At 37.1% G+C, this 26232-nt stretch overlaps 1 protein-coding gene across 17 annotated transcripts in view; it reads left to right on the top strand.

The window, feature by feature from the left end:
* Positions 1-26232, top strand: part of LOC127836381 (inositol hexakisphosphate and diphosphoinositol-pentakisphosphate kinase 2-like) — a 139226-nt gene that overhangs the window by 99291 nt on the left and 13703 nt on the right. For 13 of the 17 annotated variants that reach the window (XR_008028743.1, XM_052363089.1, XM_052363080.1 and 10 more), the window contains 12 exons: positions 578-804; positions 3399-3532; positions 4329-4443; positions 6925-7032; positions 7179-7304; positions 9555-9674; positions 13024-13665; positions 14504-14578; positions 15224-15371; positions 15869-15934; positions 19150-19236; positions 24967-25068. Coding sequence is in view for 16 of the 17 variants with exons in the window: in XM_052363089.1 (XP_052219049.1) it covers positions 578-804; positions 3399-3532; positions 4329-4443; positions 6925-7032; positions 7179-7304; positions 9555-9674; positions 13024-13665; positions 14504-14578; positions 15224-15371; positions 15869-15934; positions 19150-19236; positions 24967-25068 (1950 nt within the window). In the remaining variant the exon portion in view is untranslated. The remainder of the gene's footprint in view (positions 1-577; positions 805-3398; positions 3533-4328; positions 4444-6924; positions 7033-7178; positions 7305-9554; positions 9675-13023; positions 13666-14503; positions 14579-15223; positions 15372-15868; positions 15935-19149; positions 19237-24966; positions 25069-26232) is intronic. The other 4 variants (XM_052363060.1, XM_052363072.1, XM_052363101.1 and 1 more) reach the window with 2 other exon arrangements.

Consider the following 26232-nt stretch of genomic DNA (forward strand, 5'->3'; position numbering starts at 1 on the left):
TAATTCAAGTTGTTTTCATACGATCTCCACCGAACTTGGTCAGACGTTTATCTAAATAATGTCTAGGTCAAGTTTGCATATGGGTCATGCCGGGTCAAAAACAAGGTCAAGGAGTCACTTATTGCGTTTTAAACATTGAGCATGGTGTCCACTTACTAATTCAAGTAGTTTTCACCCGAGCTTCACCAAGCTTGGTCAGAAGTTGTATCTAGTTCATGGCTAGGCTAAGTTTGAATAAGGGTCATGCCGGGTCAAAAACTAGGTCACTGGGTCACTTTGTGCGTTTTAAACATTGAGCATGGTGTCTGCTGTTTTTTCATGAGACAACATGCAAAATAGTCTGTGTCAATACGGTATGTGGGGGTATTCGTCACGTCTGTGACAAAGCTGTAATTGTTATTGGTTTTGATGGTGTTTACCTTGATATAATCAATCTATGTCTATTAAACCCTTAGGTCACCTGGCTGTTGCTACTTAATACTGTAAATTTTACCTCGCTATAACACTGTAATACCTTTAAATAGCACAATATGTTTTAAATTGCTCTACTGGTAACTATTTTTCCTCCCCATTTTAGAGCTGAAGCTATACCATGGGGAGTCGTGGGAGCTGTTGATACGCAGATGGTCCAAGCTGGAGAAGGACTATAAGCTGAAGAATGGCCAGTATGACATCAGTAAGATACCAGACATCTATGACTGCATCAAGTACGACTTACAGCATAACCAGAAAACACTGCAGTATGAACGATCCGAGGAACTGTTCCTGGTCTCTAAAGCTCTGGCTGATATTGTGATTCCACAGGTAATCTTACACTTGTTTATTTGCTTAAGTTTTAGCTAGTTATCCCCAGGCTTTTTGAAAAGCGTGGGATATTGTGGTTATCTCGGGCGTCTGTCTGTCCGTCCGTTCTGGCCACTATCTCCTCCTACACTATAAGCACTAGAACCTTGAAACATACACACATGGTACCTTTGAGCATATGTGCGACCCTGCACTATTTGGAATTTTGATCTGACCCCTGGGTCAAAAGTTATGGGGGTTGGGGTGGGGCAGGGTCAGAGATTTTCACTCTTTTTTAATGTTATTTTACATCAACTTCTTTATTTTTTACACAGATTTACTTCAAATACTGAACATCTCTTATGACAATACGGTCAATCTCAACTATGCATGGCCCCATTACCAACCCAGGGACGCCCCCTGGGTCAAAAGTTATGTGGGTTGGGGTGGGGGCGGATCATAGATTTTCACTCATTTTTAGCTCGGCTGTTTTCGGAGAAATCCTGAGGTATTGTCATAGCCAGCTCGTCGTCCGCCGTCAGCCGTCCGCCGGCGTCATGCTCAAACCTTTACATTGGCTCTAAAATCAAAGTGCTTCCACCTACAACTTTGAAACTTCATATGTGGATGCACCTTGACAATTTTTACACGCCACATCCATTTTGGGGTCACTAGGTCAAAGGTCAAGGTCACTGTGACCTCTAAAAAAAAAAAAAAAAAATTCTGACAAGCTTTCATTTATTCAAAAATGCACTGGCAGCCGAGTGTTGGCACTTGTTATGCGGTGCTCTTCTTTTATGTTATTTTACATTAACTTCTTAATTTCTACACCGATTTACTTCAAAATTATACTGCACATCTCTAATGACAATACGGTCTATCTCAACTAAGCATGGCCCCATCGCCAACCCTGGGGCACCCCGCCCACATAGACCACACCCACCAAAAATTTCCTTTTACTATAATTTCTTCATTTCTACACCGATTCACTTCAAATTGATACTGAACCTCTCTTATGACAATACGGTCAATCTCAACTATGCATGGCCCCATCGCCAACCCTGGGGCGCCCTGCCCACATAGACCACACCCACCCAAAATTGCCTTTTACGATAATTTCTTCATTTCTACACAGATTTACTTCAAATTGATACTGAACTTCTCTGATGACAATACGGTCAATCTCAACTATGCATGGCCCCATTACCAACCCTGTGACGCCACGCCCACATAGGCCACACCCACCCAAAATCGCCTTTTAATATAATTTCTTCATTTCTACACCCAGTCACTTCTACTTGATACTGAAGTTCTCTTATGACAATACGGTCAATCTCAACTATGCATGGCCCCATTACCAACCCTGGGGCGCCCCGCCCACATAGACCATACCCACCCTAAATTGCCTTTTACTATATTGTTCATTTCTACACCGTTTTACTTCAAATTGATACTGAACCTCTCTTATGGCAATACTGTCAATCTCAACTATGCATGGCCCCATTACCAACCACAGGGCGCCCCCCCCCCCCCCCCCCCACATAGACCACACCCACCCAAAATTGCCTTTTACTATTATTCCTTCATTTCTACACAGATTTACTTCAAATTGATACTGAACTTCTCTTATGTCAATACGGTCGAACTCAACTATGCATGGCCCCATTACCAACCCTGGGGCGCCCCGCCCACATAGTCCACACTCACCCAAAATTGCCTTTTACTATAACTTCTTCATTTCTACACCGATTCACTTCTAATTGATACTTAACTTCTCTTATGGCAATACGGTCAATCTCAACTATGCATGGCGCTATTATCAACCCTGGACTGCCCCTGGGTCAAACATGCAGCATGGGTATCCACGTCGGCCTCTGCCGCACCATTTCTAGTGTGATTCAGAGTGTATCCCCACGCCGCACTTGAGAAAATGTCAAGTGCTGCATAACAATAAGCAGAAAATCGGGCGTCGTGGCAACACTGATTTGAAACTTGAGGCACAGCAGTGCTGCTGGGCTAAAAACAGCCAGGGGAAAAGCCTGCATATATATCCAAATTAAATTAAGAAAAGTACCAGATCCAACAATTTATCCATAAGACAGATTTTCTCATTACAAACATCTTCTGCTTAAAAATATAAACTTTGAAAACCACTTAAGTTCACAGTAATTTCTGCTTATTGTTATGCAGCACTTGACACTTTCTCAAGTGCTTGCAAGCTGTGGTATGACTGTTATCTGCATTCTGATAATAACCAATCAAATATCTTAGGCGCTATTTGAGTATAGGCAAAGGTCTATCAATGATTGGTAGCCTGATATAATAGCCTCCTCATTCCACTTAATTGTGTCTTGTTCTGAGAAAACTGGGCATAATGTATGTGCGTTAAGTGTCGTCCCTGGTTAGCCTGTGCAGTCCTCACAGGCTAATCAGGGACGACACTTTCCGCTAAACCTAGATTTTCAGTTAAAAGGGACTTCCTTTTAACGAAAAAAAACATCAAAGCGGAAAGTGTTGTCCCTGATTAGCTTGTGCGGACAGCACAGGCTAATCTGGGACGACACTTTACACACATGCATTTTGCCCAATGTTCACAGAACACAACACAATTTCAGGAGTACGGTATCAGCGTTGAGGAGAAGCTGCACATCTCCCAGAGCATCTGCACCCCACTGATGAGGAAGATCCACTGTGACCTGCACCAGGGATGTGTCACCTCCGATGAGGAAAGCACGAGACTCAACTCCAGGTCAGACCAATTTTTTAGTTGCTTGTTATGGATTGTTTGCTGGTTAAACACTGAGTCCACTAATTTTCAAGTTGTTCACTCAAAAGAAAAGAATGCATTTGTTTTTCTGTTTAAATTAAACCGGAAAGATATATTTTGTACGCCTAAATATTAATCTGAACAATTAAAGAGTGAACTTCATATTGACCATGACCAGTTGTTCAAGTAAGCCATGCTGATGTCATTTTAGCATTCTAGTTGAGTATGGAATATCCCAGTTGACTACATTATATCCCAGTTCAGTATGTAATATTGCAGTTGACTACGTTCTATCCCAGTTGAGTATGTAATATCCCAGTTGACTATGTAATATCCCAGTAGAGTATGTAATATCCCAGTTGACTATGTTATATCCCAGTTGACTATCTTATATCCCAGTTGACTACGTTATATCCCAATTGACTATGTTATATCCCAGTTGACTATGTAGTACCTCAGTTATCTTCGTTATATCCCTGTTGTCTTTGAGTATGATATATCCCAGTTGGGTATGTAATATCCCAGTTGAGTATTTAATATCGCCGTTGGCAATGATTTATCCCAGTTGAGTATTTAATATCTCAGTTGACTACGTTATATCCAAGATAAGTATGTTACATCGCCATTGGCTATGATATATCCCAGTTTACTACGTTATATCCCAGTTGACTATGTAATATCCCAGTTTACTACATTATATCCCAGTTGAGAATGTTATATGGCCGTTGGCTATGATATATCCCAGTTGACTATGTAATATCCCAGTGCACTATTCCAGGTACTCGAAGGGTGTTTCCTCCCCGGAGAGGTTTGTGCGTACTCGTCTCTACTTCACCAGCGAGAGTCACATACACAGTCTGCTCAATATGCTCAGATATGGAGGCCTCTGTGATGTGAGTGGCAAACACATGGCCTTAAATTTGTTATGTTTTTAGCTTGACTTTTTGAAAAAAAGGCTAGATACTCTACTTGCCTGGGCAACAGCATTAACGCCCAAGCTAGATTTATGTAATATGGTAAGCTAGTTTCTAAGGAAGGGTTTAAGGATTGCAATTAAACTTTTAATATCTATTTCCAATATTAAAATGACCCCAAAGAACAGGTTTGGTTAAGTCAATTTTAAAAAACTCTCAGGAATGGCTGAATGTTTTTATGCCCCCGCATCCAAAGATTGGGGGTATCTTGTTTTTGGTCCGTCTGTTTGTGTGTCTGTCACTAAACTTTAACCTTGGTCACAATTTTTCCAATATTGAAGATAGCAACTTGATATTTGGCATGAATGTGTATCTCATGGAGCTGCACATTTTGAGTGGTGAAAGATCAAGGTCTAGGTCATCCTTCAAGGTCAAATTTGTTATGAATGAGGGCCTTACAACACGTTGAAATTTTACATAATCCTTAGACAGGTTACAACATTGTGTAATTGTACATAGAAGTTGTTTGGGCAGGTAATAGGTCATCAACTTTAGACATTTTTCTTTAACTTTATTATAAGTAGATACCTTGTACCAAGACAAACAGCCTCAATCCATTGGGATAGTGTTCGGGATGGGTATGGTTAAGGTCACTGCTACTAAAAAATAGATACATGGATTTAATTGAGTTTCAGGATAACAAATTATGTTATTGTTATGAGACTTCATGTGTCAATACCTGGTATCCACACCAAGCTTTGAATAGAAAAAGGGGTTGATGGGGTCAAGGTCAAGAACATGTATAGTAAATATAGAAAACGTGTTTCTGCTCAATAACTGAAGAATGGATATACATATATTGTAATGACATTTAAAATGTATATATCTTATACCGAGGACTTGCTGGGGTTGTATGTGGCATGCGTGAGGTCAAGGTCACTGTTGCTAAAATACAGATTTATTTCACTCAGTATTTGAAAAACATATTGAACTATTGTACAGCTGCTACATGCATATATGTGTTCCATCAGCATTTCATTTTAGACTGCAGATGTTGTAAAGGTCAATGTTAATGAATATAGATATATGGTTTCTGATTGATAACTTAAAAAAAGTTTGAGCTATTGAAAATACAAACATAAGTGTCATTTTTTTGGACCTTGAATTTGCGTATTGAGTGTGTGGAGACAATGTCAATAATAAAAGATATTGAATAATTGTTTGTACTGTTATCATTATAAAAAATGTAGAATTCTTAATGGATTTTTATTAATGGATTCTTAATGTCCGTGAATTGCCCACATGATAGGTGTGATCAAGGTCAAGGAAAGTTATTGAATACAGAAAAGTGGGGTCCATTTAAGATAAAGAGAACAAATTAAGCTATTTGATGCAGCATATAAACATAGCATAAAACATTTTTATTTTCACATAACGCATATTGAGTCAAGGTCTGTATGTTATGTCTGTAGGTCTGTATGTTATGTCAAGGTCTGTATGTTATGTCTGTAGGTCTGTTTGTTATGTCAAGGTCTGTATGTTTAATCAAGGTCTGTATGTTATGTCAAGGTCTGTATGTTATGATCAAAATCAAGACTCAATGTGTCTTCAAGGATATATTTCAAGTTAGAAAAATCACTTGATTACTTGATAGCTTAAATAGCTTTTCATCTTTACACTCTGGTGTAGGAAAAAAAACAGAACAAGAAAAGTTGTATGCACTGCCCTCCAGGAACTCTTGGTCATGGAACTAAATACCTCTAAATCAAGCACATTTCTGAGATTGTCATGGGTTTTGCATTCGCCAAAATAAGTACTTCAATTTTAATTCCAGATTACTTGAAACTTCAATAGTATAATTAACAAAACCTTATATAGCATAGATTTACTAAGTTTTTTGTTGCCTATTTATTTTCAATATAAGTGTTTCAAAATGTTAAAGAACCCTCATTTTTATGCCCCCGGTAGGATGGCATATAGCAGCTGAACTGTCCGTCAGTCTGTCTGTCAGTCTGTGCATCCGTCCGTAAACTTTAACATTGGCCATAACTTTTGGAATATTGAAGATAGCAACTTGATATTTGGCATGCATGTGTATCTCATGAAGCTGCACATTTTGAGTGGTGAAAGGTCAAGGTCATCCTTCAAGGTCAAAAGTAAAAAATACAATCCAAGGGAAGTAATAAGCTTAAAAAGGGAGATAATATCTAAACCTTCCAAATGATATATTGAAATTTTATTTTAAAGCGGCGCAATAGGGGGCATTGTGTTTCCAGGTCGGACCTCAAAGACCTCGTGAAGAGGCCGGTAGGACCTGTAAATAAACTCTGATTAAAAAAAATAAAAAAATAAAAAGGGCATTGTGTTTCTGACAAACACATCTCTTGTTTTTATTATTTTTTATCCATCTAGAATGTATCTCTTTTCTGAAATATCTAATAATAACTGAACTTATTTCAGGAAGTAAAGGATGAGCAATGGAAGAAGGCAATGGACTTTCTCAGCACCACCCCAGAGCTCAACTACATGACTCAGATCAACATCATGATGTTTGAGGACCCATCAAAGGTCTGTCTGTGTTTGCAAACCATGTACACTGTAAAATCTATAATTTTAAGTGTCTGAAAGTATTTTTGTGTCAAGTAATAGTTAAGGCAATTTTTCTTGCCTTGCTGAACTGCTGATATGTCTCGTGTGTTGTTTGTTGGTGTTAGAAGGAGACGTCTCCAGAGAAGTACCATGTGGAGCTGCACTTCAGCCCTGGGGCTTACACCAGCAGTGACAAGAGTGTGGTGAACCCTGGCAGCTCCGGCTACCGAACATCATTCCTTGTCAGACAGGTACTATATAACACAGTGTTTGCTTTTTAACCGTGTCCGGCTCAGAATAAAAGTGAAAATGGCTATATGCAATCAGCATAAAACCAAAACAGCTTGGGAGTAACTTGCAGTCTGTTAAGCATTATGCTGTTTGCTGCTTATCGGTACCTTTATTGAAAAAAAGTAAAAAGAGGTCGTAATTTAATTTAATTTTTAAGGGACTACAAATCCATTTTTACTTAATTCAAGCATAAAAAGGCTTCGTTTCCAACCCTTAGATACTGATGAGCAGCAAACAGCATAAAACCTGAACAGACTGCGAGTTACTCGCAGGCTGTTCTGGTTTTATGCTGGTTGCAAAAGCCATTTTCACCTTGCTTCTTATGGGGGAAAGGGTTAAACTGACTATTGAGCTTTGTTGGAAGAGTGCTTGACAACAAATCAGAGGATTATACCTGGATGGTTTCCTGGCATTACCTTGTATGTTGGGTGTTGATTAGGATAGTGTATTATGTCTTCAAGTTCTGATGCAATTTTGGCAGTTGTAAGCTCCTGTTATAAGTGTATATGAGTCTTGTACTGAGAAAACTTGGCATAATGCAGTCTGCACAGGCTAATCAAGGACAACACTTTCTGCTTTAATGACATTTTTCGTTTAAATGAAGTCTCTTCTTAGCAAAAATCCAATTTAGGTTGAAAGTTTCGTCCCTGATTAGCCTGTGCGAACTGCACAGGCTAATCTGGGACGACACTTTACACACATGCATTATGCCCAGTTTTCTCAGAACACAACTCATATATATTTAGTACTTGAAAGACCAGCTAACTCGGGGAAGTGCTAGCTGGATAACTGACAGCACTGCTGTCTTATGATTGAAAAACTGTTTAAAAAGGCACACAAATCCATACCAACAAACAAAAGAAACGAATAGACATTTTCACAAATGAAATATACCAAATAATCAAGTTAAGGCTTTGAAATGCTCCTTAATTTAATGGTTTCAACCTTTTTTTATTAGCTGTGTATTGCAGTTTTCAATACATGTATCAGAAATAAAAGGTCTAATAAAAGGTATGTTAGTTAGGCAGCACCTTTATAATGATGTTGATGTAAGAAACTGTTCGAAGATGATGATATTGATGTTATTTGGTGTCTTTGGAGATGCTTTTTTAAAGCTGATAATGACGATTTTGATGATCATACTGATAGTGGCAATGTGAGTAATGATGTTGTGTCAACTTCTTGATCATCCTTGTGTGGAATGCTACTTGACATGACATAATCTCAGCATATTTATGATACTCCTACAAACGAAGTTTAGGAGGTATATAGGAGTGAACTCGTCTGTCGGTCTGTCTGTCGGTCTGTATTAAGTGTCCGCTATCTAATTCAAGTAGTTTTCATCCAATCTTCACCAAACTTGGTCAGAAGTTGTATCTAGATGATGTCTAGGCCAAGTTTGAACATGGGCCTTGCTGGGTTAAAAACTAGGTCACGGGGTCACTTAGTGCGTTTTAAACATTCAGCATGTTGTCCGCTCTCTAATTCAAGTAGTTTTCATCAGATCTTCACTAAACTTGGTCAGAAGTTGTATCTAGATGATGTCTAGGCCAAGTTCGAACATGGGCCTTGCCGGGTCAAAAACTAGGTCACGGGGTCACTAAGGGCGTTTAAAACATTCAGCATTTTGTCTGCTCTCTAATATAAGTAGTTTTCATCGGACCTTCACCAAACTTGGTCAGAAGTTGTATCTACATGATGTCTAGGCCAGGTTTGAACTTGGGCCTTGCAGGGTCAAAAACTAGGTCACGGGGTCACTTGGTGCGTTTTAAACATTCAGCATGTTGTCCGCTCTCTAATTCAAGTAGTTGTCATCCAATCTTCACCAAACTTGGTCAGAAGTTGTATCTAGATGATCTTAAGGCCAAGCTCAAACATGGGCCTTGCCGGGTCAAAAACTAGGTCACGGGGTCACTTAGTGCCTTTTTTAACATTCAGCATGGTGTCCTCTCTCTTATTCAAGTAGTTTTCATCCGATCTTCACCACACTTGGTCAGAAGTTTTATCTAGATGCTCTGAAGGCCAAGTTCAAACATGGGCCATGCCAGATCAAAAACTAGGTCACAGCTTCACTAAGTACGTTTTACACATTGAGCATGGTGTCCGCTCTCTATTTCAAGTAGTTTAAATGTAGTTTCAAGTAGTGGGGGTATTCGTCACACCTGTGACAAAGCTCTAGTTGTTTTGTGTTTCTAATTTCCATATTTCAGAAGCTTGAGGCTGGTAAGAAGCTTCTTGAGAAGGGCACAGATGAGATCTGTAAAGAGGTGATCAGAGAGGAGAGTGTGACAGACGAGTCAGTGACCCTCGAGTCACCAGAGAGTAGTAAGGTAATGATACAAGAGTGTGATTGTGTGAACGTGATTAGAGAGGAGAGTGTGACAGACGAGTCAGTGACCCTTTGACCCTTGAGTCACCAGAGAGTAGTAAGGTAATGATACAAGAGTGTGATAGTGTGAATGTGATTTAAGAGGAGAGTGTGACAGATGAGTCAGTGACCCTCGAGCCACCAGAGAGAAGTAAGGTAATGATACAAGAGTGTGATTGTGTGAACGTGATTAGAGAGGAGAGTGTGACGGACGAGTCAGTGACCCTAGAGTCTCCAGTGAGTAGTAAGGTAATGATACAAGAGTGTGATTGTGTGAACATGATTAGAGAGGAGAGTGTGACTGACGAGTCAGTTACCCCAGAGTCTCGAGTGAGTAGTAAGGTAATGATACAAGAGTGTGATTGTGTGAACGTGATTAGAGAGGAGAGTGTGACGGACGATCCAGTTACCCCAGAGTCTCCAGTGAGAAGTTAGGTAATGATACAAGAGTGTGATTGTGTGAACGTGATGAGAGGAGAGTGTGACGGACGAGTCAGTTACCCCAGAGTCTCCAGTGAGTAGTAAGGTAATGATACAAGAGTGTGATTGCGTGAACATGATTAGAGAGGAGATTGTAAAGGTATGAACGTTATCTGAGAGGAAAGTGAGACATCTATTTTATTTTAAGGTTTCTCTCATCTGAAGTCTACTGAATGTAATAACTAGGGTAACTGACATTTTGTGAATTCAGGAATGCTTATTTGCCAACATTTTCTGAAATACAGTAAGAGCACTTACGTTATTTTTTGCATTTAAAATATTTCAGTGTTGAAATTACGGTCATTGCTCCTTTCTTAAAATTTTATTGTTTTAAAATAGACATATCAATTTGGAGTTTTGTTTCATTTTTAACTCGGCTGTTTTCTGAGAAAACCCGAGGTATTGTCATAGCCAGCTCGTCGTTTCGTGGTTTCGTGTCCATCGTCATGTCATCCGCCGTCAGCATCGTGCTAAAACCTTAACATTTTGTCAAGGTTTTGAACATGGGCTCTAATAGCAAAGTGCTTCCACCTTCAACTTTGAAAATTTATATGTAGCTGCATCTTCATGAGTTCTACATGCCACACCCATATTTGGGTCACTAGGTCAAAGGTCAAGGTCACTGTGATCTCTAAAATAAAATTTGACAAGCTTTCATTTCTTCAAAAATGCACCCGCAGCCGAGCGTGGCACCCGTTATGTGGTGCTCTTGTTCAAGTGTTATTATAATACTAATCAGAAAATTTGAATCCAAAAAAATGTGTATTATTTAAATAAAACTGTATTTTGCTTTTCCTGAAAATTTAACAAAATGTCAGTTACGTTACTTTTAACACTCAGAAAATTACATGTGTTCTTAGTGTCAATTTTGAAAATTTGGTAAAAACATTATATTTAGCTCACCTGAGCACAATGTGCTCATGGTGAGCTTTTGTGATCGCTTTTTGTCCGTCGTGCGTTGTGCGCCGTCAACATTTGCCTTGTTAACTCTCTAGAGGCCACATTTATTGTCCAATCTTCATAAAATTTGGTCAGAAGATTGGTCTTAATGATATCTTGGATGAGTTCGAAAATGGTTACGTTTGATTGAAAAACATGGCTACCAAGGGTCGTGAAACTTGGTCAGAAGATTTACCCGATAATATCTTGGAAGAGTTAAAAAATAATGGGGGTTGGTTGCAAAACATGGCTGCCAGGGGGCAGGGCATTTTTCCTTATATGGCTATGTATGGCTATAGTAAAATCTTGTTAACACTCTAGAGGCCACATTTATTGTCTGATCTTCATGAAACTTGGTCAGAAGATTTATCCCAATAATATCTTGGACGAGTTTGAAAATGATGCCAGTTGGTTTAAAAACATGGCCGCCAGGGGGGGAGCATTTTTCTTTAAATGGCTATAGTAAAACCTTGTTAACACTCTAGAGGTCATATTAATTTTCCGATCTTCATGAAACTTGCTCAGAAGATTTTTCCCAGTGATATCTTGGATGAGTTCAAAAATGGTAACCTTTGCTTGAAAAACATTGCTGCCAAGGGGCGGGGCATTTTTCCTTATATGGCTATAGTAAAATCTTGTTAACACTCTAGAGGCTACATTAATTGTCCAATCTTCATCTTCATGAAACTTGGTCAGAAGATTCATCCCAATAATATCTTGGACAAGTTCAGAAATGATGCCGTTTGGTTTAAAAACATGTCCGCCAGGGGGCGGGGCATTTTTCCCTATATGGCTGTTACACAGTAGTAAAACCTTGCTAACACTCTAGAGGCCACATTTACTGTCCAATCTTCATGAAATATGGTCAGAAGATTTGTCTTATTGATTTCATGGATGAGTTCAAAATATATACGTATGCTTGAAAAACATGGCTGCAAGGGGGCGGGGCATTTTTCCTTATATGTCTATAGTAAAATCTTGTTAACACTCTAGAGGCCACATTTATAGTCCGAACTTCATGAAACTCGGTCAGAAGATTCATCCCAATAATATCTTGGATGAGTTCAAAAATGATGCAGGTGGGTTGAAAAACATGGCCACCTTATATTACAACTTAGTTAACACTCTAGAGGCCACATTCATTTTCCGATCATCATAAAACTTTGTCAGAAGATTTGTCCATATGATATCTTTGATGAGTTCGAAAATGGTTTTGGTTGCTTTAAAAACATGGCCACCAGGTGCTGGGCATTTTTCCTTATATGGCTATGGCTTAAATAGATCCTTGTTAACATTCTAGAGACCACATTTATTGTCCAATCTTCATGAAATCAGGTCAGAAGATTGGTCTCAATGATATATTGGATGGGTTTGAAAATAATATGTTTGCTTGAAAAACATGGCTTCCAAGGGGCGGGGCATTTTTCCTTATATGGCTATAGTAAAATCTTGTTAACACTATAGAGGCCACATTTACTGTCCGATCTTTATGAAACTTGGTCAGAAGATTTACCCGATAATATCTTGGAAGGGTTTAAAAATGATGGCGGTTGGTTGAAAGACATGGCTGCCAGGGGGCGGGGCATTTTTCCTTATATGGCTATAGTAAAACCTTGTTTACACTCTAGAGGCCACTTTATTTTCCAATCTTCATGAAACTTGGTCAGAAGATTTGTCCCAATAATATCTTATTATCTCAGGTGAGCGACTTTGGGCCATACAGGCCCTCTTGTTTACAAAAAGGTTGACTTAATATTTTAACAGTTGATGTATGTCACCTTAATAAACACAAAAATGGAAAAAATGTATAAAAATGTCAGTTACATGACTCATTACATTCAGTAGACGATGTGTATTCTACCGATTTATGATCCATTTCTTTGTTTTTCTAGGGTTTAGAAGACAGTAATGTCACACAAGTCGAAGAAAAATCTTCAGCGAGTATTATGACAAGTAGCTCAGTCCCTAACAATCAAAATAGCTTAGACTATATTTATCAAAATAGTTTTGATCCTAACAATCAGGTCTGTGTACAAGATGGAGAGGGTGAACCAAGTCAAATTAGAGATGGAGATGTTGTTCAAATGCCCATAATGGAGGGAGCTAGTGTTGGAACGAATGCAGTTGAACCACAGAACGTCTCTGTCTGTAAAACTGAAAGACAATCTAAAATGGAGACTATTCAAAATGAGTCACATGATGGCACTGCAGTGGAAACGGAAAAAGCTCTAGTGGATGGTGTAAACAGTGAAATAAAGGCTGCAGATTGTGAAACTTTGAAAAATAGCCTGACTGAAAACGTAGAGTCAAAAGGAATTATAAGTGCATTGTTTAACAAAGTGGTGCACACCGTCATAGGGGATGTTTCACTCGGGAGTAGAGGTACTACTAGTCGTCAGAGTGGGGCCAATGCCAGCAAGGATTTGGAGGAGTCTAGTCATGACGAGGTGATATTTGATGATATATACGATCATGAGAAGCTTTCTGATGAGGAGACAATTACCATTACCAGCAACAATGAGCTCACAGTAAAGGTTGGGAAACATCATTTGTGAAAAAAATTTGATTATCTTCAAGAACCTCAAAAAATACACATGGTGTCCTCATGTTTTTGTTTAGATTGTTATCCTCTGCTAAAGTCAGAGGGATATAGAATTGACACTGTCTGTCAGTCCGTCCGTCATTCTGTCTGTTACAATTAAACTTTTCAGGGCTATATCTCAAAAACTATTAAAGATATTAACATTAAACTTTATGGGTGTATTAAAATTTAATATCAATCAGGAGAAGTGCCATGCACAAGCGTCATAACATTACACTTTCTTGAATAAGAGTTACAGTCCTTTGTTGTTTTTGTATGAAGTACTTTTCAGGGCTATATCTCATAAACCGTATAAGATTTCAACATGAAACTTCATGGGTGTATTTATGAGGAGAAGTGCCATGCTTAAAAAATATATCCTTACAGTTTCTTAAATAAGAGTTACTGCCCTTTGTTGTTTTTGTATGATGTAACTTTTCAGGGCTTTATTTCATATACCATACAAGATTTCAATTTGAAACTTCATGGGTGTATTGATATCAATGAGGAGAAGTGCCATGCCTAAGAACCATAACCCTGCATATTCCGAGGAGGGGGATATTCATAGCAACATTATTTTGTGTATGATTTATATTAAATTAAACAAATATGCTCCATTAACTTATCATTTGAAAGGGTTTAAAACCAGTATTTACAAAAATATTCTCGATCATTTATGTACTTCAATTTCATAATGCTTTAGAAAGCCAGTTAGGACCAATGATAGTCGTATTATCTACTGTTTCTTCATTAATCACATCTATAAGGGCTGGTGTGATATCTGGTTCCAGGAGAAGCATTGCATTGGTCCTAAGTCTCCAGACCCAGACATACCAGAATGGGACTGGGACGATGGATTGGCTAAGGTACACACAGTATTAATCTGACACAGATGTGTGTGCATTTATATGAGTCGCGTTCTGAGAAAACTAGGCATAATGCATGTGCGTGAAGTGTCGTCACAGATTAGCCTGTGCAGTCTGCACAGGCTAATCAGGGACGACACTTTCCGCCTAAACTTGATTTTCGGTAAGGAGGGACTTCCTTGAAACTAAAAATAAAAATACCATTAAAGCGGAAAGTGTCGTTCCTGATTAGCCTGTGCAGACTGCACAGGCTAATCTGGGACGGACACTTTACGCACATGCATTATGCCCAGTTCTCTCAGAACACGACTCTTGTAATGGAACTGTATGGGAATCAAAATATCATGAGATGTTCTGTCAATTATATGAGTTGTTTTATTTAATTTACTCAACATCATGAGAAACGATTCAAGGATAAAACTAAACTTGATGTTATGTTGGACAATTTAGTATAGACTAGCCTATAACAAAGTATTCTATAGTTTATGGTATTAAACCTTAATCATTGGAAGTACCAGGATATGTTTTGTAAAAATATAATCTTCGACATGTGCATAATTTTCTGGTTGTAATTGCATAGTAAAATACTTAAAAGAAAGTTAAGATCCATATAAGACACTGCAGCAGACTTCTGTTCCCTTTCAGCCCCATGTGGCAGGAGACCGAGACCAGATTGAGTTCCCAGGGGCCAGCAAAAGGACCTCAGACCCAGATGTGGACAGCGACAACTCCGTATCTCAGCCCATCCAGATCCAGAAAACAGCCACAAAGAAACCTACTCGCACTGATAGTAGTACGAGTTTTGCCCTTGTCAGTTGTCCAACATCAGTAGTATTATATCTTTTATTCAGGAGAAATACAAGATTTTCTATTGTTGCCTCTATCCACATTCTTTTAATCTTCTTCTGTAGTTGTAAGCCCAGGAGATGAAAATACAATGTCTTGCAGGTACAAACAATCCCTTTAACACTCAGATGCAAATTTTTACGCTTTTGTTGTCCCTTAGAAAATCAAATGAAATTAAAGACATTTTTTGCTGGATAAAAGTTTTTAAGGCTTTATTTCCAACCCTTAGATTTATATTAGCAGCAAAAATGATAAAGCCTAAACAAATTTTGAGTGACCTCCATACTTTTCTGGTTTTATGCTAGTTTCATAAAGCCATTTTCACTTTTCTTCTTGAACAAGAAAGGGCTAAACCCACCACATCGTTAGTTACAGGATATTCCTCTCTTGAAATACCAGAATTAATCAAACTGATCATTATTTTATTAAATTGTTTTTTAACAGGTACAAGCTACGAAGAAAAGCGCAGTAAAAGTTTAGAAGAGCATGAGAAAAAGGAGACTTCCATGGGTGAGAATATAACATATTTATTTATGTTTTACCTGTTTTACAAGCATTACTTGACATGTTTATTATTTGGTGTTCTGAGATCCATCAAGTTGGTTCTATGCAATCAGTTTATTAAGAGTCATAGCCGTGAGGGGATGCTACTGTATACATCCAATTAGATACAAGTCATCAAAACACCATTTATAAGTTTACATACAAGTTTAATGTTCATTAATTATGAAACTTGATTTTGACATGGCATAATCAAAATCCAAAACATAATATTGACTATTTTATGTAACTTAATTAAAGTATTTGGCGGAATAACAATGCCAGCCAAACATTTGTTTTGACACTTGATATTTGTATTATATGGCACTTAAAATTGCTGGTAACGAGTACAGTTCATGATATTTCAATACAGAATATTTTAGTGGCTGAAAAACAACATGTATCTAATACACTTGAATACCAGATAACCAATTGCAGTAAAGCTTGTTTTCAACTGGTCTTTGTTAAGTGCAACATTTGAATGTATATATACTGTATATAAACTGGCATGTTAATGTTGGGCTTTGTGTTTAAGGATAATATTTATGATTTCTTTAGTGGTTTCAATTTTATTTAAACTTTTTACTTTTCCCCTTCAAAGAAGGCAGCATAAAGCAGTGGCACTGGCTTTCTGGCTGTTCGTCTTTGCAAAAAATCCTGCCTTTGCTATATCTTTGCCATTCAAGGATTGATGTTGAAAAAAAATGTCAAATGTCACCCATCATAAGAGGGTCTTGTCAATGTGACTCCTGTCTCTCCACTTAAAAGGTTCAGGTTACACTTAAAGGACAAATTAGACCATAAAACAGCTTGTTTTATACATATTCCAGTTTTAATACAATTTTGGGGTCATCTTTACCCTATGGAAACATTTCATTTTTATGTCCTCCACCACTATAGTGGGGGACATATTGTTTTTGCCCTGTATGTTGCTTTGTTTGTTTGTATGTTTGTGCAAACTTTAACATTTGCCATAACTATTGCAATATTGAAGATAGCAACTTATTATATGGCATGCATGTGTATCTCATGCAGCTGCACATTTTTAGTGGTGAAAGGTCAAAGGTCAAATATATGGGGACATAGTGTTTCACAAACACATCGCTTGTTCAATTTTATGTTTAATCCCTGTGGCATATTTATTTTTTGAAAGTGATGAATGTTTACTTGATAATTTATATGCCCTATTTTATTAAAAAAATAATCTGCATTGTTTGTCAATCTTGCAAATTACTAGATTTATAAGGGCTGTAAACTATCCATGCATCAGCCTGAACTTGTGTTTTTTTATTGTTATGAAAACTTTTTACATGAATGTTAATCCAAGGAATTAACTTGAAGGATCGGGTAACGTTATTGATTTCTGGAAAAACAGCGGATTTACTGCATATAATTTGTTAATGGTTGAGCCCAATCTTGGCATCACTTGTCATATCACCAATTTACCATAAATTTGAACTTGCCAACTGTAATAAGATGCTTTCATATGAGCATTGTTTACTGGTGACACATACATTTTTTATACGCCCGTCTATGACGGGACGTATTATGGTATACCCCGCGTCTGTCCGTCCGTCCGTCCGTCCGTCTGTTAATGTCGTACGCTACGTCAAATATCCTTTGACAGATTTTCTTCAAATTTTAACACAATCTTAATATTGATAAACCCTGATCCCCTTTCGTTTTTGACGGAATTCTGAATTGTCGTTCCAGAGTTATGGGACTTTGTTCGTCAAAATTTCGTGATTTCATTGAATGTCCTACTGTAGCTCAAATATCCTTCGATGGATTTTTTTCAAATTTCAACACAATCTTAATATTGATAAACCCTGATCCCCTTTCGTTTTTGACGGAATTCTGAATTGTCGTTCCAGAGTTATGGGACTTTGTTCGTCAAAATTTCGTGATTTCATTGAATGTCCTACCGTAGCTCAAATATCCTTCGATGGATTTTTTTCAAATTTCAACACAATCTTAATATTGATAAACCCTGATCCCCTTTCGTTTTTGACGGAATTCTGAATTGTTGTTCCAGAGTTATGGGACTTTGTTCGTCAAAATTTCGTGATTTCATTGAATGTCCTACCGTAGCTCAAATATCCTTCGATGGATTTTTTTCAAATTTCAACACAATCTTAATATTGATAAACCCTGATCCCCTTTCGTTTTTGACGGAATTCTGAATTGTTGTTCCAGAGTTATGGGACTTTGTTCGTCAAAATTTCGTGATTTCATTGAATGTCCTACCGTAGCTCAAATATCCTTCGATGGATTTTTTTCAAATTTTAACACAATCTTAATATTCATAAACCCTGATCCCCTTTCATTTTTGACGGAATTCTGAATTGTCGTTCCAGAGTTATGCGACTTTGTTCGTCAAAATTTCGTGATTTCATTGACTGTCCTACCGTATCGGATTTACCATGTTACAATGTTAAATTATCAAGTATTCACATATTCAACTGGATGAGATTTGACTGGAACATTGGAATTCCATACACACATACTCAAATGGGTGAGTTGAACATATTTTTTTGACAAATATTCCAGCTGTCTTCTGCCAACTGAAGTAAAAAATTGATTCAAAGGGTTATTTATTACCTTACTACTTCATTGGCGAACGACGGGCGTATCATGCGCTCATGGCGCAGCTCCTCAGTTTAAATTTATTCACAAAGTTGACTGTTCTTAAAATGCCTTCAGGCTAGAGCACAATAAGAGAAAATGTTTAATGGTTAATAGATATCTTGTAATGCAAGAGTTTAAAACCAGTTTATTTATCAGTGAAATACTATATAAGTTGTTGATACCATTTTCAGCTGACTTAAGAAGCTGCTTTTCACAGCCATGCATTATCTTTTGTTTGCAATATTGTGTTTCCTTAAGGAGTTTCTTGACTATTCAATGGACTCAAAATCTCCTCTTCTTATCTTCTGTGTACTGTACCTAAAAAATCAAAAGGTATTAATACTGATGAACAAAAGTTGTAATTGCAAAAGCATCTTCTTTTTTTTTCAAATAACATTTTAAAGAAATTTGCAGGTATAGATAAAGTGATTTGGCAACTGTAGTTTGTATTGACTTTTGGCAGTATGAAGTTAGAAGAATAAGGAAAGAAGCTCATGTTGGTTTGTTATGGTATTGTTACATCAAGCCTGATGTGCTGCATTTTGCCAAATTTTCAGGGAAAACTAAGACCAGGCTTGGTCATTTCCCGTTTCACAGTTCTTTGTCCGATGTGTTTATGTGGGGAGAGGAGGGCGAACAGATCAGTCAGTATTTCATGTGCTATATACCCGTGTTCTGCGCTAGTTTGCACCCGTTGCTTTGTTGAAAGATAGCATCCTATGTGATTACGTCTTGATTGTTTTGGATAAAGCTGTTGTATTATCGAGCATTTAGCATTTATCCTTTGGTTATTTTCTGAATTTTTGCTACTAATTTTCACATTATATAGAATAATTTATTATTTTATGCTGTCATTGTTTGAATGAGTGTTTCTAGAATGATTATTTTAAAAATGATTGCAATTGTTGTGATTTTTTTTACTCAATTTTTAGAACACACTCTAATGAGATTTTGTAACTTCCTGAAAACTAACACATTCTATTTAAATTTTCTTTTTTTCAACTATGTACATAATTTGTAAGGTGCTGGCCATCCCATCTCTAGGTGGAATATTGTATATTTGTGTTTATTTGTTTGCAATTTTTACATTAAATACAATTGTTACATTACCTAAAGAGTATCATGTATTTTATTTTAATTAGGATAAAAAACACAGATCATATGTTTCTCACCCAAAACATGAAATCATTTAGCACATTCCCTAGTGATAATTACACATTTATTTGGTTGACTTTGTTGTTCTATTAATTAAATGATTGTTTGAGGTTTATGATAGTGATATATTACTGGAGAAATGAATATACAATCTCACACAAGAAGGAAGTAATAATACTTGCATCATCAAACGTCCCAAATCCATCACTGGTCATATTACATCAGTTTTCTGATCTTTGTAACAGTTGCACACAGCCTCCCAAGTAAATACTTAAGTACCATAATTACTCAAAGATTTCAGACACTTTAACTTTTCGAACCCCTTTTTAAGCCAAAATAATTACTTTTCGTGACTATTTTGGAACATATGGGTTTTCATCCATAACTAAATACTCTTATTTTTCGGACAGTATATTTGACAGCCTGTTTTACAGAATTCTGCCCTGTTTTTGCTGATTTAGGGAGCCTTGATCATGGAGTTTTAGAACCAGATTATGTTAATAAAACCTGGCATATGAATGCCCTGAGGACAATGAACCATTACAATTGCGTTATTTGGTAAATTACTATATATACAGGTAACATTGATGTCACCCAACAGCATTTGCAATTACATCATATTCAGGAAGCAGTATGGTTGTATTTTTTAAAAGTTTTAAGCTCACCTGACCGGTCTTTGTCCGTCTTCCGTCCGTCCGTCCGTCGTCCACAGTTGTTTGTAAACACTCAAGAGGCCACATTTATTGTTTGATCTTCATGAACTTGGTCAGAAGCTTTGTTCCAATGAAATCTCGGTCGAGTTCGATACTGGGTCGTGCCGGGTCAAAAACAAGGACACTAGGTCAAAAAAAGAAAAAACTTGTTAACACTGTAGAAGTAACATTTCATGCCCAATCTTCATGTAACTTTGTCAAAATGTTTGTCTTATTGATATGTTGGTTGAGTTCAAAAGTGGTTCCAGTCCGTTGAAAAACATGGCCGCCAGTGGCGGGGAAGTTTTCCTTATTTGGCTATAGAGAAACCTTGTAAACAGTCTAGAAGTCACAATTTTTACCCAATCATCATGAAAGTTGGTCAAAACATTGGTTTTATTGATATCTTGGACGAGATTGAAAATGGTCCAGATCAGGTGAAAAAACATGGCGCCAGTGGGCGGGGCATTTTTCTCTATATGTATATAGTGAAAACATGTGAACACTCTAAAAGTTACATTTTTTGCCCAATTTTCATGAAATTTGGTCAGAACATTTGTTTCCTTGATATGAGAGTTAAGTTCGAAAATGGTTCAGGTCAGTTGAATGACATGGCTGGGGGGGGGGGGGGGGCAGTTTTCTTATATTTATATAGTAAAAAAAGCTTGTGAACACTCTAGAAGTCACATTTTTTGCCCAATCATCATGAAACTTGGTGAAAAGATTGGTTTTATATATATCTAAGATGAGTTTGCATATGGTCCAGATCGGTCAGAAAACATGGCTGCCAGGGGGGGGGGCAGTTTTCCTTATGTTGCTAGAGAGAAACCTTGTGATCGAACAATATAGAAGTCACATATTTTGCCTAATCATAGTGAAACTTAATCAATACATTGGTTTTATTGATTTCTTGGACAAGTTGGAAAACGTCTCAGATCGTCGAAATACACTTTTTAGCTCCCCTGATTGCTCCGGTGAGGTTTAAGGATTGGTCTTTGTCCGCCGTCTGCCCGTCCACATTTGGTTTGTAAACACTCTAGCATTCACATTTCTCAAGTATTCTTTATCAAAGTTGCTGAAAGATCTCAGTCACGTTTGAAAATGAGCAAAATCACATAATTAATGCCATAATTATTGCCCTTAGATTGTCCAAATTTTCATTATATAATACAAAATCCTTGTAAACACTCTAGAGGTCACTATTTTGTTTCAGATTTTATGAATTTTGGTCATAATATTTATGTTTGTAAGCAAAATTTGATGTTTGGTAAGGGGGGTCAACTCAAAATATAGGTCACCAGGTCAAATCTTACAAAAACAAAACACTCCATACGCCAGAGTTTTGGTTCAATAATGATAAAACTTGACCAGGATGTTTGTCTGGACAATATCTAGGTCAAGTTTGACGTTTGGTAAAGATTAAATGAACTGACTACTCTCAGGTAAGCGAACTAGGGCCATCTTGGCCCTCTTGTTATATACCCTTTCAGGTCGGAGATTACAAATAAGTGAAGCTGTATTTTTTTAAAGTTACGAGAGAAAGAAGAGTACATCACAATAAAATTATTGCACATGTATTACTTGGTTTTATTTCAATATAAAATTTGACAAACATAACACATCAGTCTCTTAATTTTTTTACATTTGTATTTTTTGAATATTTTTCATATCTAAATTTTCAGACCCCCCAAAATATTATTATTAAGTGTCTGAAAACTTGGGTAATTACTGTATACCGTCTTTATCCTAATTAACGCGCCCGGGTGCGATGCAAATCTCAATGGGGGCGCGTTTATTTCACCCCCCTTTAGGTATAATATGAACTGACACGTAAAATATGTTTACCGGTATTTGTGAAAAGTTCCAAGTTCATTGAGCAATCATAAACATATCACAATTAGTTTTACCAGAATACTGCACCCCATTATCATTCTGTTTCTGCCTCGGCATCGATCTTCCGAATCACACCGCGTCTTGACACGCGGCGATTCGCCGAGGAGAAATATGTACAAATATTGATTGTATACTATAACAAATTTTAAATAGTTTTCATATTAACAAATGAAAGAATTTCAAATTAACGAATATAAGAAACATACAGATAATACCCTGTTTTTCGTATTTATAGGCGATTGTTTTAACATTTCGTCAGCTTTTCTGCATACTTCATACAGTTACCATCGGATGTCATTTGTCAAAACAATGTTGGTCAGTAACCATATCGAAGAAATTTACACAGTTTAATCTCGGAAACGAGACTTGCTTTAAACATCGAAAAAAAACACGATATCTTTTTGCATAAGATCGAGTTGCTAAAATACACAGACGACAAAAATATAAATAATATTGACCATTTGAATAAAATCAAATGTTTTATTTTTCACGCGCTTTTTTCAGAACAAAGAAATTCATTTAATTCACGTGCACTACCTATATGTGGCTTGAATTTGAAGCCGTAAATATCTGTACCTGAAAAGTGCAAACCATGTCAGGTGATTTACGCATGTTGTAATACAACTGTCCTTATTGGGCGCTTATTTCATCAAATCTTTAAATAGAAGCATATGCAGAAATTGAGCACTTTTATCATCAATATTAACCAGAATTTGCTTTTAAAAATGGAAATCGGGCATATGCGAGATTATCGGGTAATGAATAAAGACGGGAGAAGTTGCATGTATGCGATTGAGACAGTTGAAACGTATGTATCGGGGAATCGAGAAACTCGGGAAGATACGATTATAACAATCAGTTATGAGTTCTCTTTTGCTTCAAACTGTTACTTGCCTTATCAAACACGCAATTATCACTCATCGACGTGCAGTATCCTACAGCTAGGTGCGAACACGTTTTGGTTTTATACGCGGCATTTAAAAAAGACAGAAAAACTGTCACGGTGTGAAATACATGTTGAAATTTGAAAACAACAACGCTAACAATCCCATTTTGTTCTACAGACAAATCAATTGGGGATTGGCTTTGATGGTTTATGTCCGAACGTAGTTTATCTACATTGAATAAACTTTATGTTTCGGAACTTGTTATCAGTTTCTATCCTAGGTTAATTATAGTTAATAAGAGTGTTCGCGGAGTGTCACATCACCAACAATTTCCTCAGCATCATGCCGAGACGTGTCTCGGCGAACAGACGCGGCAACCAGATGGTCGATTCCGAGTCAACTCCGCGAACACTTGTTGTCGTCAAACTCCGGGGATCGCGGAAATTTGTTGGTTTTGCCTGAGCTGTACTGTACCTTGTTGATAAAAAAAGAATGTTCTGTCAATAAAATGCAATTACTTTACCCCTTAGCAGACGAGAAAAGGGGGCGCTATTATTTTGATCACTCCTTCATTTTATTTTACGATAGGGGCGCGTTTATTAGGGCGGGAGCGTTTATTAGGATTAAGACGGTATTACTTGCATATTCTTTATACTTCAGAACCTTTTCTCACATGTATTCCATAATTATTTCAATTGTATGCAGGTCTCAGATATTGTAATTGTCTGAAATATTTTCAATGTGCACATATACGTATTTTAACTTCTAAATGTTAAACCATGATGCATATAAATACAAGCTTTATATGTAAGTGTTGTTTTGAGATTCTTAAATTATTACAGGGATATGTAATCTAGAATTTTTTAATGATTATTAATTTGTAATTTACTTTTTAGAAATATTGTGTAATAAAGTTGACAGTACGTGTCTGGATCATCCTACAGTTTAATATTTGATTTTATTCAATTTTAATTTATTTTCCTAAATGGTGATCATGTTTTATTTGAATGTTTACTAATATAAAGAAGAGGTAAAAAAGTTCATGTGTCCTGCGTAAATGGTTTTTAATGATTCTCAAATGGCAAATTCAGCCACAGTTGCTCCAGCCCAGCCTGCGCATGACTGAGTCTGCTCAAGATTTCCCTGTCAGATTCAGATACCACGTTACATAAAGTGAAACATTTCGCTGGTTGCATATGGCATATGACCCGATTTTGCATGGGGCAGCTAATGGAAAGAATGCTTTTACCTCAGATCATTTGAAGAAAGGGTGATGCCCTGTTAAGGAAACAAACAATACTATGTGTAATTTATTTAAAACTGAACTTTAAATGAAAAAGTAATTTTGCAGTTCATTTTTGAGTAAAATCAAATGTTAGGTTGACTTCAAATTATTATGCATGTTTTCCATGTATAGTGTTCTGTAACCCATTGTTTACACAGATACCACGTTACATAAAGTGAAACATTTCGCTGGTTGCATATGGCATATGACCCGATTTTGCATGGGGCAGCTAATGGAATGAATGCTTTTACCTCAGATCATTTGAGGAAAGGGTGATGCCCTGTTAAGGAAACAAACAATACTATGTGTAATTTATTTAAAACTGAACTTTAAATGAAAAAGTAATTTTGCAGTTCATTTTTGAGTAAAATCAAATGTTAGGTTGACTTCAAATTATTATGCATGTTTTCCATGTATAGTGTTCTGTAACCCATTCTTTACACAGAGTTCTCTCCCTTTCAGCAATCTTGGAAAAGCACTACTGCACAATTCATCTGCCCATCAAGACTGACAGCCACCACTCCTTCTCCAGCCTTCTCTACCTGAACCCAGAGGCATTCAAAGGTGAGACACGCCCACAAAAACTCCATACCTGCCCATATTACCCAGTGGGTTTGGCATGGGCTGTTTGGATTCGCTCAACTGAGCACAACATGCTAGTGTTCTGATTTGGTCATCATCTTTTGTCTGTTGTGGGTTTCTGTCATGCGTTGTTCATCTTCAACATATATCCTGTTATCAATCAAGAAGCCACATTTAAAATCAGATCATCATGAAACTTGGTCAGAAGATTTGTTCTAATAGAAACTTGGCTGTGTTTGAACATGGGTCATGTGAGGTAAAAAAAGTCAATAATTATTTCAAATTAAAGAAAAAGCTTCTTTACATTAGAAGTCACATTTATTGTCCAATCATAATGAATTTTGATCAGGACAATAATTGTTCTAATGATATCTCATTTGTGTTCGAAAATGGTTACGGATAGTCGAAAAACATTAGGAGGTAGGGCAGTTCTCTTGTGGCTATAGAAAAAAACTTGTTAAAACTGTAGAAGTTTAAATTTCAATCTCCATGAAACTAAGTTAGAATATTTGTTCAAAATTTAATGATATCTCTTCTGAGTTTAAAAATAGTTAAAATTGGTTAAAAAAACATGGTCACAAGGGGGCGGCACAATTTTTATGCTCCCCCGAAATTTTTGGGGGGAGCATATAGTCTCCGCTTCGTCTATCCTTGCGTGTGTCCGTCCGTGCACAATTTTTGTCCGGGCTATTTCTCAGCAATAAATGACCGGAATTCAATTAAACTTAATGGGAAGCTTCACTACCAAGAAGAGATGTTCATATTATCAGCCAGTTCTGGTCGGATGATTTTTATGCTCCCCCAAATTTTTCATTAACTGTACACATAGTGCAATTCTTGTCGGGGCTATTTCTCAGCAACTAATGACCGGAATTCAATGAAGCTTTATGGGAAGCTTAACTACCTTGAGGAGATGCGTATTTTATTTGTGGGTTCTGGTTAGATGATTTATTTAGAGAGTTATGGCCCTTTGAAATTTTTATGTTGCTATACCATCCATCCTATTATTTTGTCCAAAGTTATACCCCTCAAGATGTTTCCTTTTATCTGAATATATAGTGCAATATTGTGTCAAAAAAAAACTTTGGGGAGCATCACCCGTCTCTGACGGTTTCTTGTTTTCTTATATGGCTATTTAAAATTAGT

Source organism: Dreissena polymorpha, chromosome 1 (assembly GCF_020536995.1).
Source record: "Dreissena polymorpha isolate Duluth1 chromosome 1, UMN_Dpol_1.0, whole genome shotgun sequence".
NCBI lineage: Eukaryota > Metazoa > Mollusca > Bivalvia > Myida > Dreissenidae > Dreissena > Dreissena polymorpha.